General features: G+C 45.0%; 1 protein-coding gene across 5 annotated transcripts in view; it reads left to right on the top strand.

Annotated features, from left to right (window-relative positions):
* The first annotated feature begins 13,073 nt into the window (after nt 1-13,073).
* xkr6a (XK, Kell blood group complex subunit-related family, member 6a) overlaps nt 13,074-21,898 on the top strand; it is a 64,064-nt gene continuing 55,239 nt past the window's right edge. For all 5 annotated transcript variants that reach the window (XM_063224152.1, XM_063224153.1, XM_063224151.1 and 2 more), the window contains exon 1: nt 13,074-13,642. In XM_063224152.1, coding sequence (XP_063080222.1) covers nt 13,074-13,642 — 569 coding nt within the window. The remainder of the gene's footprint in view (nt 13,643-21,898) is intronic.

Raw genomic sequence — 21,898 nt, 5'->3', positions numbered from 1 at the left:
AGTGCCAGAAGTAAGCCGGTATGCTCTCTGATTGGCCCGCACCAAAGAGGCGCGGTCTACCCGCCCCAAGCAAACCCCCCTTTACGTCACGCCAACTCGTGCAGCACTAGACGAGAATTTGTCTGCCAGCTGAAAATAACTGCAATGACGTGTCACATTCCCCTCTCATAAGGGAAAGTTGGGATAACCTACTTATAATATTGTTATAAAACAAAAGAAAAAAAAGAGAGAAATAGATGAGGGGAAAAAAGAGAAAGTGCTCACTATAACATTGTTTCAGGGTAGCCCATGGTAGAATTTGTGTTTTTACATCTAGGCCCTATGGTAGGCCTGCTATCCCAGAATGTGATGATGCAGAGAGGACCTGATCTGTTCTACCCACTTCAAAATGTGCTGACCTTTACAAAAAAAATGGATGTTAAGTTTGGAAATGTATGAAGGCTTTGTCACAAAAACATGTCTGACATTAAAAGTCTGCTTCCGAAATAGATATGTGCCCAACATTATCAGGAAGAACAAATGCACATAAGCCTATCTGATAAAACTTACCTACCGGTAACTTATACCAGCAAAACACTATGCCACCCAGAGCACATTCCATAATGGCACATACTGTAGCCTACGTTAAATGTCCTTTTCAGTGGAAAGGCTTTGTCGGTACCATCTGGAAACCCACACTGGACTGGCAACACACTGTTTGCCCAGCAATTACAGGTGCTAAAATGCACAAGCGCCCCATAAACGCAGAAGAGCAGGACTTAAACATATGGACCTCACCATATGAGCATGCCTAGAGGAGCACCAGTCCAGATGGGTCGGTCTATAGCCCCAGTTCTGCCTGTGTCTGCAATGTAACTGCATGTGATCTCCCTCCTTCTAACCATTAGGCACATATGTAACTCACTCTACTGGAAGGAACTTTAAGCAAACATGCTTTGCTGTATACATACGTCTTTACTCTGCTTTAGGGGATGGCTGGAGATACTGGAGAGTCATCGATGGCCCCTGCCCGCCCCAAGGCCAAACAACACCATATGTTTTCTAATGGTTGAACTGGTCCATGCAGCCCCACTGCTTTGAGGTATGTAGGTCAGATCATAGGGCTGTAAACAGCGTTAGGTAAATCTGGCAGAAACGTGAGATAGTATTTCCAGTCAGGTGGGGTCCCAAGACACGCACGCACGCACGCACACACTCACACACCCCCAGGGCACAGCTCCACCCTCCTCCTCGACATTTCGGACCTTATCAAGAAAGAGTCACTTCATGTGGTATGACACATTTATAGTTACCACAGTTTCGAATTAGTCACAGCGAAAATGTGTAAAAACAGTAAATAGAAACAAAAGGTGAGGAAATATGATGTTATCTCAAGCTGATGTTATTTTCTATATGCTCTTGGTCACTCTAGAGCAGTGTTTCTCAAAGTGGGGCGCGGAGGCATCGCAGGGGGGGGCGTGTGACATATTATTTTGGGGTTTTTTCCCCCCAAGCAATACATTGTAAGCCCTCACCATCATTGCCATGAATTTAAATAGGAACACGTGTCCCTCTTTGTTTTATCTCACTAGTCACCTATGCTTTGATTCTGCGCAGCGATCATAAAATCAGTGTGCGCGAGTACTGCTGTTGCTTGGGGGGGCTCAGAGGCATCCAGACCCTCCAGAGGGGGAATGGTGGGAAAAGTTTGAGAACCACTGCTCTAGAGACTAGAGTCTAGAGTCTAGACCAAGGTGGCCATTCTTTTGTGGGCTTTTATTGCTTTATTGTGAATAGAACAGTTCAAATAATGACAGCAAGATAGAGACAGGGTGCCAGGCCAAACTCAAAGCTGGTTCCTCATGGGCATGCAAGCATATTCATGGTATGTTAGTGTGATGTGCATAAGGGTGATGCAGCACTTCACCCCTCAATACATTTAAAAAATACAAACTCATTTCAGACTGTCTTCATGATAAAAGACAGCAATGTAATAATAACATAGTCCTTATTTAGTAATAACGTTTTGTCATGAAGATCAGGTTTCAGATTTCAGTCAATGCAGAAATAAAGTATATATAAAGATAGGCTACATTATTACATTGCATTTGGCAGGCACCAAAGTGACTTACAAACATCTCTAGCAAATACAAAGTGCACAGGAAATATACAGAACAACAAGTGCAGATGCAACGAAGGGTTCGTTCGGTTTTTGTTTTGTTTTTGTTTTTTACATTAATATTATAGTAGTAAGCTGTTTCATTGAATACAGCTTATTTTCCCAACAGAACTGTTTTATAAGTAAAAATGAGACTGTAACATCTCTGGAAAGAAGATCATTTTACACTGTCCGTTAAATAATTGAGCTTTTCGTGTACTTCTGAGTCTGCCCATGCAAGTTCTATCTTGAAGCTAGCAATTATCGGCCCTGCCGTGGCCTAACGGAGGGGCACTGGGTTATATGCCAGCAACCCGGGTTCGATTCCGGCCTGGGTCATTTGCCGATCCTTCCCCGCCTCTCTCTCCCCACTCATATCCTGTCTCTCCTCCACTGTCCTGTCACAAATAAAGGGGAAAAAAGGAGAAAATGAAGCTAGCAATTATCATTGAATCTTATCCCATAAGCTTGGAACTGGAAGTAACATCAATAGAAAAAAAGAACAGCTGGAAGAACAGCAGAAAGGTAGCCAGGCCGCGGCCTCCTTCAGTGTTGCTTCTAGTCAGGCCAGGATACAAATACCGTTTCTGAGCTCCAGAAAAATCGGGAACTCCTCCCACTTAGTCGGGAAGCAAACCAATAGCAAACAAAAGGGAGGTGGGTCAACCATGCCGTTTGGGATATGCTAATTGTTATGCTCTTGGTCAGACCAAGTCTCGAAGAGATTTGAAAGTCGATGATAATCAGGCTAGGAGAAAGGTAACGCTCAATTATTTAACTCCAGGGGAGGCGTAAAATTAGCTTATTTTCAGAAATAGTTCGGTATCGCCTTAAGTTTCTTTTTTATTTTCTTACTTATTATACTATACTTATCAATAAAGTGGGAGAGTCCAGCTACTTGACAGTCATATGCATATATGTCATATATTAAATGCATAGGTCTGTACAGTATGTGCATCTCAACATTTAATACTACCTGCCCTCATGCACATCTGATTCTCTTTCTTCAAATGACATTCATCGCTTTATGGTGCGTGACCACAGACCACTTCCATTCTCCAATCCAAACTGCCCGTGTTAAATATTAGTTTAGTTTACCATTGGCAGACTTTCCACTGAAATAACACAAGCATAGGGGGAGCATTGACACTGTCCAACCATGCAATATGCAAACATATGAAAAGCGTCATTGATGAAGGTGGCCCATTTTCCCCCGTCGAAGGAAAACACATACTGTAGGCAGCCAGAGTGTCTGCCGCTGCTGGGGCTATATTTGCTCTGCTGGGGCGACAGGCCGTGTTGCATATGTGCACGTGCGGAGTGTCCTCAGAGGGTGAAGGGAGTTCAGCTTCATATCCAACGTGACTGAGAGGATCCCGCCGGTGAATTTCCACGAGCTGATGTCATGTTTCCACTGATTCATACATTTATATTCAACATATTCGCCAATTCTCCTTTAATACAGCTCATCAGAGATGTGGACTTGTGACTTGGACTGACTTGTGACTTCAGTCACAAATGACTCGACTTGAGACTTGATTTGCCAATATTAGGAATGACTTGTGACTTGACTCGACTTGTACGCTATTCACTCGAGACTTGACTAGACTTGACAGTTTTAGCTTGCAATGACTTGTAATGACTTGCAATAACGTTCCAAGTCATTGAATATATTCATTTTTTTGTGTGTGAAAAAATGCATGAAAGAAAGAAAAACTCACAAACATAGTCACAAACCATGCTAAAAAACCATGGTCATTTGTGGGTTGCATGGTCACCCAAAAAAAACATGAAAGCTTGTTCAGCCGTGGTGTAATGGTTAGGGAGTTGGACTGAAGATCACAGAGTTGCAGGTTTGAATCCCACCCTTAGACCCACCTCTCCCTACACCTCCATCCATGACTTGAGCAAGGCACCTAACCCCACATTGCTCCAAGGACTGTCACCAATATGTGCGTTGGATAAAAGAACAGTTAAGTGTAATTTAATGAATAATTATAAACCGTGGTAAAACCATGGTTAGTTTTTAGAGTAAAACCATGGTTCTTCAATTTATAGTTAAACCTAGTCAAACCAAAAACCAATGCCAAACCTTGCTCAGAAAACTGAAATCATGGTATAGCATGGTCGAGACATGACTGGCGAAGGGGGACATGCAAAGCAGTGTGGAGAGGTAATACATTTATGACCCAAAAGTAATTGTCAATATTGCACATAGAACACAAGGTGACTTGTTAAGGACTTGGAAAAAATAAGACTTGACTTGGCTTTGGCACGACTTGGACTTGGACTTGACTTGGTCAAATGAGTCGTAACTTGTGACTTGAGTCGGACTTGATTGGAAGGACTCGAGACTTACTTGCGACATGCAAATTAGTGACTTGGTCCCATGCGGCTCATCATACAGTTCACTGCAGTAATTTTAACGTTTCTCAAACAACCTTCAGTTGCCACTGTGAGGAACCTATCAATTCTCTCAGAAACCTATCTGTTCTCACAGGAACCTTAAAGAACCAGTGACACCCTGGAAGTTCTTCAAAGAATCAGGGTTCTGCAGTTTCTTGTGGAACCTTGAAAATAGCCTCAGTATTTTGCCATTTTTCGGTTTCTCAAAGAACTTTTATAGCACTGTGGCAAAGTGTTGATTCTTCTGGGAAATTTTTATTTCTACATTGTACATATAGTCAGTATGCACATTCTTCAATGCCACATTTGAATAAGGTTATGGTTACTTACATTTTACCTTTGGCCATTTTCTCTGCCTTGTTTGAAAGTCAAAGTCTGTTTAAAAAAAATAATAATAAAAAAACATATGTATACAGGACACAAACAGGATTTGAAATTGCTGTACTACCTAAGCCTACAGTGTTTCACTAAACATACTGTAGGTAAAAATAACAAAAACTGATAATTTGAAAGTGATTTGTAATACAGCTGTAGATAATAGCCTACTGTACTGTATATCCATCCATTTTTGTGTATCACTACCAAGTACGTTGCAAAAGTCAAATCTTTTGATCAGAAAGCAAAGAGAAAAGAGAGAAAGAAAAAAAAATGTTATCGGCAGTGGTGTAGTATACTTTTTTGTGGTGGGTATACTGTATATTTGAGCATTTTTTGTGGTGGGTATGCTGTATATATTTGTGCTATTGTATATATTGACTCAATCAATTTTAGGTGGGTATACTGAAATCCCTGACATTTTCAGGTGGCTATACGCCGTATATCTGCGTTCTACGTAGACTACACCACTGGTTATCAGGCATAATACGTAATGACTGCATGGCGTAGCATTGAACAGGCTCATACATTCTTTCTAAATGTCATCGCAATAAAAACGCCTTTGCATGATGCCAGTGTGCATAGTGATATTAAATGGAATGGCATGAGGTAGGACCTGTTTACCAGGGCTGGGGCTGAACTGGAGGAGAAATAGGGCCTGGGCACTTTTGGCTTAAAGGGCCCCCTCATAATTAGCAGCACAAACGTGACTCACCGGTGGGCCCCGCACCCTCGTGGGCCCCTATTTTCAGAAATGTAGGGGCCCACAAGGGTGCAGGGCCCACCAGGAAATGCCTGCTATGCCAGATGGCCAGTCCAGCCCTGGAGGTAGAACCTGTTTACACCGGGCGGCAGGGAAAAGCATTGTTGTTAATAAAGTAAATATGGCCGGCCAATGAGGAGGCAGAGTGCCTGCCCATCCCACGGCACACGCTAAAATTAGCAGCAGTTAATCATATATCTAGCAGACAAGGACAGGCCGCCCCAGCACATTTAATCATATGTTGTATTTTTATCTAATTTAATCCAGCCAGACACAGGAAAACAGGGAGAGGAGGCCTGGCTTCTTTATGGGCAATGTGAGTAAGTAGGGATATGCTATATTCAGACATAATTGCATTTAGGCTGCTGTTCTCGGGCATGCTGGAGAAGGCCGTAATACAGTATATGCAGTCAGCAGATGTACTGTGTCCATGGCACTGGTCATATGCTGCAGTCTACCTATGGAAAAAGATCGCTGTGGTACACTACAGGGTTCGAAACATGCAATAAAAGGACACTATTGCATCGGCATCCTAGGTGTGCGAGTTCCCCTTACTTGCTCCTATAGTTTGCACCTATTGGAAACTATGCACCCACCCGCACATACCTCCTTTTGAAAGAACACGTACACTACAGGGCTGCCACAAAAAAACTGTACATTTTGAACCCAAGAGGAGTTTATTTGCAAAGCGATGTATCTCGATTTTGTAGAATGTTGGGAAATGTATATTTTTGTATTGGGCATTCCATTGCATTGCATGGCAAAAAGCATTTAAGTGAAAGCCCATTGGGAAACTCCAACTCCCATTGTCATTGTGACACAGCACTCCACAGCACACAAGTGAACACTGCACACTGCACACAACGAAATTGCATTTATGCCTCACCCATGCAAGGGGGCAGCCGCCCTCAGTGGCGCCCCATGGGGAGCAGTGCGGTGGGACGGTACCATGCTCAGGGTACCTCAGTCATGGAGGAGGATGGGGGAGAGCACTGGCTGAATACTCCAGTATTTTTATATTAGGTTAGGTTTATATAGGTTGAAAAAGTATGTTCTCAAACTATTTGAATGGCAAGAATTCATATTACACATGGGTAATAGGACCTCTGCACATCTGATCTCTGACCTCTGGTCATTTTCAATAATAAAATTTTAAATGCCAAAGTCAAAAATGGTGGATGCACCGTTTTGCAAATAAACTCTTCAGATCCTTTTGCTTCCAAGCAATGCTGTGCTTCATTCAGCAGGCAGGGAACGTACTGTATCTTTTCTGCCAGCCAAGGCCATTAAAAAGCAGGACAATCAGGTAAAACCGGAACTGGCAACATCACTATGGTTCTCTGTGGTTTTGGCGTAAGCATTTCAAACAGCACTTGACTAAGAGCAATACTGTGTCATTTCTCTTTTCTTACATCACATGAACTTCAATTGCACTTTGAGTAATACATAGTGTTTTATGTGTCCACTTCCTCTTTTGTAGTTTGCTTTCACTCACACACACACACAGACACACACACACACACACACACACACACACACACACACACACACACACACACACACACACACACACACACACACACACACACACACACACACACAGAGACTAATGGTGTCATAGTAAGGTAATTAAGGGGCCATTCTTTATGATTATTCCGCTATAACAAATTAAAACTAAACCATCAAGTTGGCTGTATGTTGCTATTAGAGAGTCCAACAGGAAAATCAAAATACTGTTTATAGCAATGAACACCATTCTTTTTTACACTGTATACCATGTTGGCTGAAAGGGAAGAACTATAGGTTTAGTTGACTTGCAGTTAAATTACTTTATTGTATTATGGGGCAGAATTTTACCATATCCTCTTTATGCAGATGGGCCTGCCAGCTGAAAAGACTCATCTACTGTACATCATAACAACATTGCTATGACATTACGGGGATTACGACTTGGTCATTACAATTTAAGGGACAGTAAGGTTATAACTGACCAGGTGCATAGGGTTTAAGACTGATTAGACAGAGCACATTGTGTATACCAGTCAGGTGTATGTCATTGTCCATAACAACAGGGCAACAAAAATGGTACTCTCTATCTCAAAAGCACGAGGAGTAGCCTGCATGAATTGATTTGATTGGGAGAGCAGAACACATCTTCAACTGGCAACATCATTACAGCAAAGTACCTGGGAGAGCAGGGACTAATGAAACACGGGACGAATGAAACACTGCGATTTACTCGAAAACAATGCACATCTAAAACTTAATATTCAGTCAGTACATTCAGCACGCAAGACTTGACACCCCCGGGAAAACTCGTGCCGTGACGTCACCTAGTTCCAACGTTAGCCCCACGAGCCTGTTTTTGACACTGATAAGTAAAATCTTACCCGTCATAGTTTTTTTGTGATCAAAGGTTGTTTTGGCTGTTTTATGTAGTAATGTTGTGATCATACAGCAGATGAATCGTTACTTTAACATATCCGAAAGTATGAAATGTCAAAGTTGTCAGGTTTACAGGCAAAAAGGATTTAAGTGTCAGTAGACACTGTCGGGACGAATGAAACACCCGTTTCATCCGTCCCTCTCGCCCATTGACTTAAAGCAGGATCAAAATAAAACAAATAAAATAAAATAAAATTCTGCATCAGGACTTAAGTAAGTAGCATAATAATTATAGAATAAGTGAATTATATGAAATTTAGTCGTCAGAATGGCAGAAAAAATGGCTTAACGGAAATGTGGGTCTCGCGCATTGGCCCACGTGGAAAAACGTGATCTTTCACCCATTTATAGTTTGAGAAATTGCATAATATTTTACCCAGGAGACGTGTAGTAGTACATTGTCATGTGTGTTTCATAAAAAATAGAGTACAGTGAATTATTTCTGTTTACAACCCACTGTTTCATTTGTCCCTCATCTGTGTTTCATCCGTCCCGACAGTGAGGGACGGATGAAACAAACGACAGGTTGCATTCAAAGTTAAAAATAAACGTGATACCTCAACGGTTGTGTTAAATTTCAACTGTAACTATTAGAATACACATATGGGTTGTTGATCATATCACAAAATCATTTTCATCTGCTTTATTATTTTTGAAAATAACCGTTAAGTGAAAAGTGTTTCATTCGTCCCTGCTCTCCCCTAATTGTTGTCATGGAAATACACTATCACATTCCCCTGGGGCATGATGAGATGGGGGATACAAGGGGGGGGGGGGGGGGTCTTCTTGATGGAAACCTCATCATTCACCAATCTGCAATTCCCAAATATACCATTGGGAGGTGCTGTTCTGCTGAAGTGTTACTGGGTGTTACTGTGGTTCTGTCATGAAATATAACTTTCACTTGAAAAAAAAACAAAAAACACTAAACACCATAAGAATTTTTCTACTACTCGCACCATTATGTCGACCTTTACTTGGATTCTGTGACATACTCTGTATCTTATTCTACTTTTTTCATGCGGTAGTTTTATCACACACACACACACACACACACACACACACACACACACACACACACACACACACACACTCTGACACAGCACAGCACACATACACACACACACACACACACACAGCAGTAGCCTTTCAACAGTTGGCAGTTAGTCATACTCAAATGCACACGTTATGTTCTGCTCAATTAGGCTGGCCCTCACGCCAGCCAACTGTGGAGTTGGAGATAGTGGAGTCTGGTTGAGGCCAGTCTGAGGAATCCATATGGCATCACTGGATCATTGAGGATGATCCAGAAACAAACTGAGATGCTAATCCAAATCACTCCGAAGCAAATAGGGCTTTTGTGTTTGTCAATGTTATTCATGTAGTTTGATCACAGCCATGTGAAAAGTGAAAGTGAGAGCCCAATTGGGGTCCAACTCCAACTCCAATTGCCATTGTGACACAGCACTCCACAGCACACAAGTGAACACTGCACATAATGAAATTGCATTTATGCATCACCATGTTGTCAGCCATGTTGTCATAACCTAATTATACGATCTGTTCTGTAATACTTGGGTCTGCATGTTTGAGTGCAATGAAAGTGAAGATGTACTTATTGTACTACACATTTAAATTAATCTCCCACCTTATATTTGTCACCGAACATGACACAGTTCTTTACCGATCACTTGTGTGAACGGACGGAGGGACATTTTGTAGGGTGGAGATTTTAGTCTTTTCTAACTGTCTTTTCTAACTATATTGGTCAAGTTGTTTTTGTATCTATGAATGTTTTCTGTCTGACGTTTTACTGTAATGTTATGTTAATCTGTGTGATGCTTGAACTACATCCTGTGATGATTATGATGAAGATGATAGCAATGGTAATGGTAATGGGGATGATGATAATGATGATGATGACGACGAAGATGATGATGAGCTTGATTATGATGATGACAATGACGACGACGACAACGATGATGATGATGATGATGATGATGATGATGATGGTGATGATGATGGTCATGATGATGGTGATGAGGTTGATGGTGATGATGATGATTTGAGATGATGATGATGATCAGATACCATATGATAATGATGGTGATGATGATCATGGTGATGATGATGATGATGAAAGTTCTTTCACCTCTCCATATTACTGTATCATGAAGTAGTTTCAGGAAATGAGAGCTGAAGTGTCTTCAGAGTCCCGGCAGTAATGGGGAATTGTTGCTTCACGTGATCTAGCCTCACTGCTGTCTTCTGTAATGGCATAGCGATTGAGGATCAAACCTTCTCTGTCTCTGTCAATCTCTGTCTCTCCCCTCACCTTCCCTCTACTTGTCCGAATTCCTATGTGGTGTGCCGCAGTCATGTGTACCTCGAGGGGGGGTTTCCTCCACAATTATCTCCATTACATTATTCAACCCCCCCCCCATCCCCACTCCGTCTTTCCCCCTCAGTTTAACCCCACACACAGCCCCTGCAGGGAGAATCACTGCCGCTGCATTTGCTTTCATAAAAATTTCATGGCAAACGAGTGAAGAGTGGAAACCACGCCAAGCTCTTTTTTTCTTCTCTTCTCTTCTCTTCTCTTCTCTTCTCTTCACTTCACTTCCAACCCAGCAGCAGGCAGCTTGAGTGGTCCCACCTCTCCTCTGATGGAATGGAACTAAAGAGGAGAGAGAGAGAGAGAGAGAGAGAGAGAGAGAGAGAGAGAGAGAGAGAGAGAGAGAGAGAGAGAGAGAGAGAGAGAGAGAGAGAGATGGGAATATGCAAGAAAGGTGCTTGCCATGTTGCCTTCCAGGCCTAAGGCTTTTATACCAGAGACAGGAGACTGAGAGAATGTGTGTCACGTCACGTGTGTGTGTGTGTGTGTGTGTGTGTGTGTGTGTGTGTGTGTGTGTGTGTGTGTGTGTGTGTGTGTGTGTGTGTGTGTGTGTGTGTGTGCGCAGTGTGTGTGTGTGTGAGAGAGTGTGTGTGTGTGTGTGGGTGGGTGTGGTGTGTGTGTGTGTGTGTGTGTGTGTGTGTGTGTGTGAGTGAGTGAGTGAGTGAGTGAGTGTGTGTGTGTGTGTGTGTGTGTGTGTGTGTGTGTGTGTGTGTGTGTGTGTGTGTGTGAGAGAGAGAGAGAGAGAGAGAGAGAGAGAGAGAGAGAGATAGATACTACCTGTCAAGATACTACCCCGTGTTTTGTTCCTGAGTGGCTATGATGTGATAGAGAGCAAGGAGCTACGTTCCCAAGGCACTGCATGTTTCTATCGCTCTGCACGTCCCGGCTAATGTGTTTTCTTGGTCTACCTGCCGTGCCTTGGAGAAGCCGAAGAGGCGAGATAATGCCACAACACGCACAAATCACTCTGGAGAGAGGACGAGAGGAATGACAGAGAGATTGAGTGAAGCCTGGATGGTGGGGATGAAGCAATTACGTTTTGTAATGGTGGAGAGTCTGCAGGTCTACGTTCATTTTCTCCTTCAAATAAATTAATAAAAATGTCAAATGAATACAAAAAATAATGTTATTAAGGCATGAAGTTCCTGAATGCCGTTTTCCCCAACGGAGAAGGATAGGCCTACTAAAGCTGCAAATGACACCAGCTTTTGAATGACAAGAAATGAGAGAGGGAGAGAGAGAGAGAGAGAGAGAGAGAGAGAGAGAGAGAGAGTTACAGCCTTTGGTTAATATCATCCCCTTCTCCGGTTTCCATGGGTGCGATTGTGCGCGCAAGAGCCGCAATTAGCGGAGTGCGGGGATAAGTCATGGGTATCCCTTTCAGGCGAGCCATGCACCGCGTTTGTGCGAGGATTTAGTCTGTGTGTGTGTCCCGTGGGATGGTAATGGAAGATGTGGAACAAGGGAGACTGCTGCCTCTAATCCGGGAGCTGTTCCTCCCCACTCCCGCGCTCCATGACAAAAGGCTGAGAGAGATTTTCCTGGCCTTGAGAATAGGAGGATGGATGCTGGGCTGCAGACAGACTGGATTGTCGTTGTCGTTCACAACTGCAATTGTTCTTGTTTTTGCACACGCTAACACAAGTCAGACATAGAGTCCAACAAAAACCACACCCACACATTTACTAGACTGCACAATTTAAACATAGATGAACCATTACGCATTGCATTTTCCATAGAGGAGACGACACTGCATAGATTCAATTAAACAATGAAACAATTAACTACCTTGTAGGCCTAAGCATTAGAGCGATAACGGACATAATTTGATGTTAATCTGGCATTTTGCTGATTCATTTTAGCGGACAGTAAAATAAATCTGTGGCTAATAGACATACATTAATTAGCCTAGTCTCTCTGAACGACGACAGGCAATAACATGCTTCGACTGTAATTGATCTTCAAAGAGAATATATAACGGGCTAATTTGAGTCTGATTTTTTTTTCTCCACATGCCAGACCAATGACTGGGGAAGCGCCGATTATATTATTGAACAAACACTCTCCCCACTACCGCCGCTAGGTGGCGACAGCACTTACAGAGTACAAGTGGTGATGATGCTGCGTGGCAAGGTGCACTACTATGCGGTCGGCATCCTCTGCTTCATCACCAGCGCAAGCCAGTCAGGACGGTAGTTCTAGATCACTCGGAGTAACGGCACAGTCGGATCCGTTTCAACAGCTCTGTTCCCCCCGAGATAAATCTGGATGACTCAGTTCTCTCGCTTGGGATGCTGCTGAGCTCACCTGGTCTTGGACGTGTGGTGGGGGTGATGATGCTCCAGCGAGCCATCCGACTTCACCATCAGTTTTCGTCGTCGACAGCACTGGGCTCGAGCGAAAATCCCTAGGGCTAACAACCATGAAGACTCCGAGATGAAGGATGGCATAAGTAACGATGATGGGTTGCATATTGGGGGTGTCAAAGAACAGGTATTTGGGAAGTGACGTCATCAGCCCCGGAAGGCGGACGGGGTGCTTGAGAGAGCAAGATGGCAGCGAAATCTGATGGTGTGGGGGTCGCTACCGGTTTCGCCCAGCTACACAACCTGGACGAGGCGGTGGCGGGCTGCGACGACGATGGCTTGGACAGCACTGCCATACACATCTGCCACTGCTGCAACACCTCGTCCTGCTACTGGGGGTGTCGCAGCGCCTGCCTGCGTTCCCTGCTGGGGAAGGGGAGCGGAGGCAGGCGGCCGCATACGGGGGAGCGCCTGTGGCTGGACTGCTTATGGATCGTCTTGGCAATGCTCGTCTTCTTCTGGGACGTGGGAACGGACCTGTGGTTAGCTTTGGATTACTACTCCAAACGGGACTATCTGTGGTTCGGGCTGACCCTGTTCTTCGTGCTGGTGCCGTCGGTGCTGGTCCAGATCCTCAGCTTCAGGTGGTTTGTCCAGGATTACACGGGGGGCGGTTTGGGGGCGGTGGAGGGTCTGAGCAAGAGGGCCACCGCTGGCCTGAGCACCGGCATCTACGGCAGGGACAGATGCTGCCAAATATCTGTGTGGATGTGGCAGATTTTTATACACATCATCCAGATGGGCCAAGTGTGGAGGTAAGGAGACACAGGCTAATCATTTTTAAATAAGTGTGTGTTTGTCCTGACTCCTGACAAGTTTACGCACCCATTTCCCCCCAAATTCCTCATATAAGTGCACGTTTATCTCTCCCTGTCACCTCGAATAACCTGACGGTTGCCTCATCAAAGCGAGTGGGTTCACCTCAGGCTTTGAGCCGCCCACAGTCAGTTTTGTGCCAACTTTGCAGTCTCACAGGGTACAGTAGCCTTCTTTCGAGCCGACAGAAAGGGAGGTATTATGCCATCAACACCTATCTGTCATTATCAACCCATGATACAAGCTTTAAGTTTGCACAAAGTTTCCCCAGACGACATGACGAACTGAAACAAGAGCGCATGCATCCTTGCAGCAGGGCATCGCTCAATAAACTCAGAAGCCATGCCAGCTGTCATGCTCGCTCCATGACATCAGCGGTGGGTCTACCTGCGCGCGGCACGGCACGGCAGCGCTGCCTAGAGAAGTGTGTCGACTCGACAGCTTCGTGCGTGTGAATTTAGCAAGCCCGCAGAATACGCTGCGCTATGGGTTCAGTCGGTCCCCCATCCCCAGGTCTCGTGCGAAGATGAGTAATCTTTTCGTGTGCATTCTCAGCCGGTCACAAATAGGCTACATGTCCGTTTGATTTATCTCCGCGCTTGAAACCCCTGTGTATGAATGTGTCAAGCAAGAGCTTGCGGTTGGGGAAAGGGGTAAACGTTGGCGCTTTTTGGTGTCTATCGACGGTTCGCATTTATCCCAGTCATTGCTGTTTTTTTAATCTCTATTGGTGGTGAGTCTGGCATCCATGTATTGAAACACACGCGTCATTCGATCCAATACTTCTTAAAAGCTGCTGGCGACTAGTCAATTAGCCGAGGGAGTGACGTATGGTCTCATCGCAGACATGCGTAAGAATGAAATATGAATCCAATTCATGGTATCATTTTCATATGTTGAAGTGAATCGGATAGTGATACGTAGGCTACTCTAACGGTCCTGCAGCTTCATTAGTCGCCGTTATTTTGCCTCCTGCTCATGTCTCAAATAAGATATATTTCGCATCATACTCCTCAGCATCCTACCAGAGCTCACAAGGACCTGCTTGGTTTCCCGAATCTAATTGGTCCCCCTTTAGATGTAGACCACGATGGCGCGATGACGCAAGAGCATAAGTTCGATTTAATTAAGCCGAGATAAATAAATTAAACAAGAGCCCCCCTGTCTTTTGATCATGGTGCCGGCGCTCACACCGAGACATCTGGCCCCCTTTGCTTTTCGCTCTGAACCACACACCTGCTCCAACGCACAACAGCTCCATCACATCATCACACACACAGCCTATCCTGCTCAGGGTCAGTCGGTTCATTCAGCGCATCGACGGTGTCTGATCAGTCAAAGGTAGGCTATCACAAGTCCTGCTCTCCAACGGCAAGCACCCGGCTCTGAATGTATAAGCACTATGCAGGATGGTCTATCTGGTAATAGACAGATGTTCTAAACATGAACGTGAACAGTCCTGACGACAACTAATATTTTGTCCTATCCACCAAAGGCTGAGCGCATCAGCTTCCCATAGCCTACTTACATTTAAGACAGGAAGTGTATGTAGGCCTAATGCTTTCCCTGCCAATCCGCTCTCTTTTGCCCAATTAGATAGCCATTAGGTAGACTGATTGACATTGCGCGAGTGAGTAACCATCAGCTCAAGCTGACATTATTGGGAAAAAGGCACTTTTGCGATGATACGCAGCAGTGGCGTGTTCCCATAAATCCAAAACACCACACGCCTTTGACCTTGTACACGGGATTATGCGCGAGAGGATTTAAAAACCACATGTCGAAGCTGACAGTGTTGGCCAACTATCGTGAACTCCACTGGATTCAGACACCACGAGGGGCATTTGGTTGCGCCAGATTACTGTATGCACGGGAGACGTTTGCATTGAAGCACTCAGATTTCGCGCGCAGCCACCCTGCTGTGTCATACAAGTTGGCAGCAGCTGTGTTGGTATAACATTAAATTAAAACCTTTGGTGTTCTTTTTCAATATTCCAGTCACTTTTATTTAAATCGGAAGCAGTACGTGCGTGCGCGCGTGTGTGTTTTTGGAGGGTGCATTTGGCAAGGGCTTTAATTTTCACATTAGGACTGACGTAAGAGAGGGGTAATCTTCATGCTCTGCTTCAGTAGGAGGCTACAATTAGCCTACCAGACGACTCAGGGGCGGACATGTGAAGCCTGCATGGGCACAGACACTGGCGCTTTATAGCTGGCCTTCCGTTTACCCCCCACACACCTTACTTACCCAGAGGGATGGATGGCTGCTGTTTCTGTGCTGCTCAGTTGTATGTCCAGTGTCTTTTTGCCCCCCCCCCATCTCTCTCTCTCTATCTCTCTCTCTCTCTATCTCTCTCTCTCCCCTCTCTCTCTCTCTCTCTCTCTCACACACACACACACCACTCACACACACACACACACACACACACACACACACACACACACACACACACACACACACACACACACATGCCAAACATGATGGCTGCACATGCACACACAGATATCCTCATTTCCTAGAGAGCATTTTTATCTTCCACCAGTGGCCAGTTTCTCTCTCTCTCTCTCTCTCTCTCTCTCTCTCTCTCTCTCTCTCTCTCTCTCTCTCTCTCTCTCTCTCCTTATATACCATATGAGATCATTCTGTGGAGGTACACACTACATGTAATGTGTTATGTTGGAGGGGCATGGCATCTCTCCCATCCCAGCGGTACCATTAGTAGGTAATAGACAGGCGGTGTGCTTTGTGGTGTGATCAAGGGGTGTGAGAGGCATCACCATCTTGCACCGTCCCTCCCAGCTCAGGACCCCCTACTCCGCCTCAAGGCACCCCCCTGGGTGGAGGGAGGAGTGAGCCGCCCACATCACACCAGTCTGCACTCAGTTACGGTAAAATGCAGTGAGCTTGGCAACTGGGTAAATCACAGCCTCCATGATGATACGATTCAATATCGATATCTTATTATTCGATGCGATGCGATTCGATTATTTTCGATACTTAAGAATGCGCCACGATGCAATACAATACGGTTCGATACGACTTTTTTCCAATTACTTTTCCACTTCTATTATGTTATGGAGCTAGGGCATTGGGCAGGGGCCAGCGATTTGATTATTTTCGATACTTAAGAATGTCCCACGATACGATGCGATTCGATTCAATCGTCAGATTATATCGCAATATATCAATACATTTCAATTATTATTCACAAACCCTATCACTAGACCTGAGCGAAAAGCTATTTAACCCCTCAGGGTTCTGTCAAGAGGAAGGAAGCTATTTAAAGTGCCTTCCTACTGTCTTGGTCAAGTTTTTTTTATAAACCAACTATAAAATGACTGCCTTGGTTACTGAAATCTCAAACTGTGTGTTTGGTCTGAGATTGTGATTGGCTGATACAGTGTTACAAGTGTTACAAATAATAAAAAATCTCTAAAAAAGTTGCTGAGTGCTCCAGTCATCCCTGGGTCTAGTCACTGTGAAGTAGATTGACTGCAAACAAACAGCTTTCCAAGCAAAGGTTCTTTGCTTCTCGCATTCGATTGTTAATGATAATAAAAAAGACGTTATTTACATTGTAAAAACGTTTACAGCTCCCTCAGCCGTTCTTAATCCAGCAAACACACCGCCTCTCGTGGATCATAGCAGAATTCGGTAACACTTTATTTTAATGGTTCACTATTACAGTAGATCTACCACATTAGGCACAGTGTCATAACCAGTGTAACAATGTTTAATTCCATGGAATACCATGTACCAATTTTGTACTCACATCTAAGGTTAGGATTAGGATTGGTACATGGTAATACACTGGTGTTACATAGTATTAAATATTGTTACACTGGTTATTACACTGTACTTAATGTGGCAGATCCACTGTAATAGTGAACCATTAAAATAAAGTGTTACCGAATTCTGCCATGTCATTTGGTTACTTGCTGTGATTTTCAAATACTATATCTCCACAAAGGTCACTTGGATTTAGTTCCTCACTGTTATTGTTCATATTATCCAGTAGCCACTAAGCTTTTGTAGACGTTGACAATGTTATTTTTAATCATCTGAAGATGTAGGATGGAATGGAGTTGGAGTAACAGTCTCTGTTGTTACTGGTGGTTCATTTTAGCAGTCATGGGTTAGTGGTGAAGGCAGGGTCCCCAACTCAAAGATAACTACTTGACTAACCCTCATCTGCCTCTGAAGTACCCTCAACATCAGGGCAGCGGACAGGGGGAGGACAAATGGGCATGTTGCTCCGGGCCCAAAGTAGAGGTGCTCCGATTGCTCGGCAGCCGATCATGATCGGCCGATAATGGCCGAAAATAGCCTGATCGGTGATCGGAAAAACATGCGCATTTCGCCTTTACACCTGGCGCTGCCTGCATGTAGCCTAGGTGCTGGCTCTGCACAGCTGCTGCACCAAAACAAGGCATCGTTACTTGTCTTTAACTTTTTGGAATTTACTCCTTCATTTTCACCATTCATAATCATATCTGCATCAACAATGATCTGATTTTCCGATCCATGCGCCGGTTACCTGACGCTTGTAATTTGCGAATGACTTGTCAGTCTCGTCATGCTGGCTATTTTGAGTTACAGCCTGTCAGCACGCAACAACTAAACGTTTCCAAAACAATCATCAACTGTATTGTTTTTAAAGTTGTAGCCTAATGCACAGCCAGGTCATTAGTTTGTAGTCGCTGCAACACCAAACAGCAACTAGGGAGAGTGAACGGTGAAACTCAATGAGTCTGTGCAGGGAATTCTACAATCTATGACAGTGTTACAGAGAAAGAGCTTTCCTCGCAGACACGCTGTGTTGTGCGTGTTGCCTGTTCTTTCAAGTGAAGTTTTTTTTCTTGTTAGACTTGCTTATAGACTACTTCTCGCCCGTTAGCCATTTTACGTTATAACCTGTGTAGTTGCCTCGGTCAGCACGCGACAAGTTCACGTTGTCCGCACAAGCATGCCAACGTTATTGTTTTCAAAGTTGTAATTGACAGTCAGTCGATTAGTTTGATAGTCGCTGAAACGCCAAACGGCGACAGGTGAGGTGAGAGGGAGAGAGCTCAGAACGGTCGCGGAGCACTGCAGCTGTGGACAGTGAGTGACAGAGAGGGGAGGGGCTCTCCTCACGAGGCTGCTCATTTAAAGCGACAGGGTTTTTTCTCGTATGCAGAAGACGAGAGACTGAGATCCAGGTGTCTGAGCTTCAATTCAATCTCAAATAGTTAAGTAATTATATGCAATAACTTATACATTGATGTAATGTTTCAGTTTCAATTCAATCTTAAATAGTTTAGTAATTATATGCAATAACTTATAAATTGATTAATACTGTAGACTTACTTGTAGGCTATATTACCAACACTAGTCTGAAAGAGCTGAAAGATAATAATAATAATAATAATAATAATAATAATAATAATAATAATAATAATAATAATAATAATAATAATAATAATAATAATAATAGCCTAATAATAGGCCTACATTGTGAAAGCGACATGTGCAAATTAAGATTGATTGGTTTATGGGCAGAAATATTCAATAAGGATAATTAATAGGCTATTAAAAAAATAGGAAATAATTTCTGTGATCGGTAATGATTGGTGATCGGCAGATAAAGATTTTTGGTGATCGGTATCGGTGATCGGGCCAAAAAATGGTGATCGGAGCATCTCTAGCCCAAAGAGAGGGCCGCCAATATTTTATTAGAATAGTTAGCTTGATTAGGGACTGAGGTTGCAAATTAGCTATCTAGTTACAAACCTTTTATGTATTCACATCTGCAAGCTGTGTCATGACCTTGCCGTGTCATGTTTGTAATAATATGCACTGCATTGTCCCTGCTAAATAAACTACAAATAAAAAAGAATTGGGTCTCCATTACATTTTATGTATTGAGTGCGTGGGGACCATCCAGATGATTTTCTCCCGGGCCCAGCCAAGGCTGTCAGCTGTGGTGCTGAACATGGTATGATCCCACACACTACGCGCTGCTTCCCCGGGCGCTGCTGCTGCTGCTGCTGTCATGTTTCGCCCTGTGCTCACATGTGTGTGACGTGTTAAACACAGAGGTTGGATTTTGCACTTGTGCCTGTGACTGTTGTCATCGCGGTTGAGCTATGCGATCACGGTGACAAATGTAAGGGGAGTCACTTTCACTACAGTAAATGTGAGCATGACTGTGTCTGTGTCCACCTCACTCGCTCGCTCGCTCAACTAAACCGCCAGCCACTGGGCTTTGCGTCACGCATGGCTGCACACAAGGCCCTGCCTGCCTGCCTGTCTGCCTGTCTCTCTGCCTGTCTGCCTGCCTGCCTGCCTGCCGGAGCTGTCAAGTCAAGTCCAGTCTCATACTACACAGTTCACTGTGCACAACTCCACCAGTGACAGGCCCTGGTATACTAGCTTAGCTTGAGGCCTGCTGCCCTCTAGGCCAGGCAGACATGATTAAAGAGGCAGCAGATTTGTGGGGGTTAAATGTCAGGGCACGAGAGGTTAGCTGGACGGAGGCAACTGTGTTTACACTGGGGCCAAATGAGTCACTGGGATCCAGTGTTGGTCAGAGCGATGCGGTCAGACAGGGTCGGGTGCTGGTGGCAGCAGTATCCTGGCTGTGTTTGTTTGTGCTAGTAGCTAGTCAGTTGGAGTCACTTAACTCTTAAACACACTCTTGCACGGGTGAGGCATGAATGCAATTTTGCTGTGTGCAGTGAGTACTGTGTGCTGTGTGTGGAGTGCTGTGTCACAATTACAATGGGAGTTGGAGTGTCCCTGGTGGGCCTTCACTAAAGGCTGTAGTGCTGGATTAGCCACAAAAAAGCTACATGTGCTTGAATAGCAGCCAAAACGTTTAATTAAAATAGTTAATCAGACAGCTATAAACAAGCTCACAAAGTCATTGCTTGATTTTTAGTGTGTTTTCCCCCTGGTTGTTCTCTGGATGAAGATTTCTCTTGATCAGGGTTGACAGATGAGGCTAATGATTTCGAGCCCAAAGAATGCTCAAAACCCACGTTGAGGCACGAAATCCTGCCGAATTCTATTGATTTCTTTGGCCAAAAATTGGGCGTTTTTTTCTGCTAAATGCCATTTTTACCCGCAGACGGCCAGCCTAAGCAGCCCAATTGGGCGGGAAACTGCCCAATCTGGCAACACTGCTCTGGATCCCCAGTCTAGTGATGATGGCTGTAGTGCAGTGGGAGGTTTATCATGGTCTCCAAGGCCCAGTCCCTGATGGAGAAGTCTTGGCTGGGCAGGCCTCTTGACTCTGCCAGAGACCTGGCCTGGCCTGGGTGTTAGTTAACAGAGCTCAGTGGAGTATGATAGTGCATCTGGCTAAGGGTTGGCCATCTTATCCCATCCCATCCGTGTATCCACCCGACGCCCGCACCCAGGGAAGCCAACAGGGGGGGGGGGGGCGGGGGATTGGGAATGGGGTCTGTTGCCCCGTGCCCAGGGAGAAGGGGCCCCCAGAATTGGGTCCTCATTACATTGCATGTATTGGGTGAGGGGGCCCTTTCAGATGACTTTGTCCTGGGTCCAGCCAAAGCTGTCAGTGACCCTGCCCGCACCACCACCACCACCTCCACCTCCCCTGCCACCACCACCATCACCTCCACCTCCCCTGCCACCACCACCACCACCACCACCACCACCACCACCACCACCACCACCACCTCCACCTCCCCTGCCACCGCTGGGACGTGAAGAGGCAATTAAGTGCTCTGTGCTCTGGCGCTCTCGTGCCCCCTCAGCGGCACCCGGGGCAGGTGCCAGCTTGGCAGGGCAGGGCAGGGGCATGGCAAAGGGACGTTGGCTTGAGAACTGACCCGAGTATAGCAAAGCTCTCTTCTTCACCACCAGGGCTTTCTCTCAGCTCCCCACGCGCCCCTTTCTTAACGCCTTCCCCCGTGCCGTGGCACATATGCTGTGTCCTTTTTGGCTTGGGGGAGAGTGATTAGACTGGCTGGCTGGCTGGCTGGTTGGCTGGAGCTGGTCTGAAGGAGATGTGAGGTGTCTTTAGGGAGATGGGGATGGTGAGGCAGGGCAGCCCTCTGATGAGATGCTTCTGGACCTCTAGCCTCTGCAGTCTGCACGCAATGGGTCTTTTTAGATGCGTCCTAGCATCTCTGTACGAGGGCATGTCCGTCCGTCAGTCCGTCCGTACGTCTGTCCGTCTGAAACG

The sequence above is a fragment of the Engraulis encrasicolus genome, chromosome 19, assembly GCF_034702125.1.
Source record: "Engraulis encrasicolus isolate BLACKSEA-1 chromosome 19, IST_EnEncr_1.0, whole genome shotgun sequence".
NCBI classification, from domain to species: domain Eukaryota; kingdom Metazoa; phylum Chordata; class Actinopteri; order Clupeiformes; family Engraulidae; genus Engraulis; species Engraulis encrasicolus.
The sequence above is the reverse complement of the archived record's forward strand: the minus strand, read 5'-3'. Positions and strand labels throughout refer to the sequence as shown.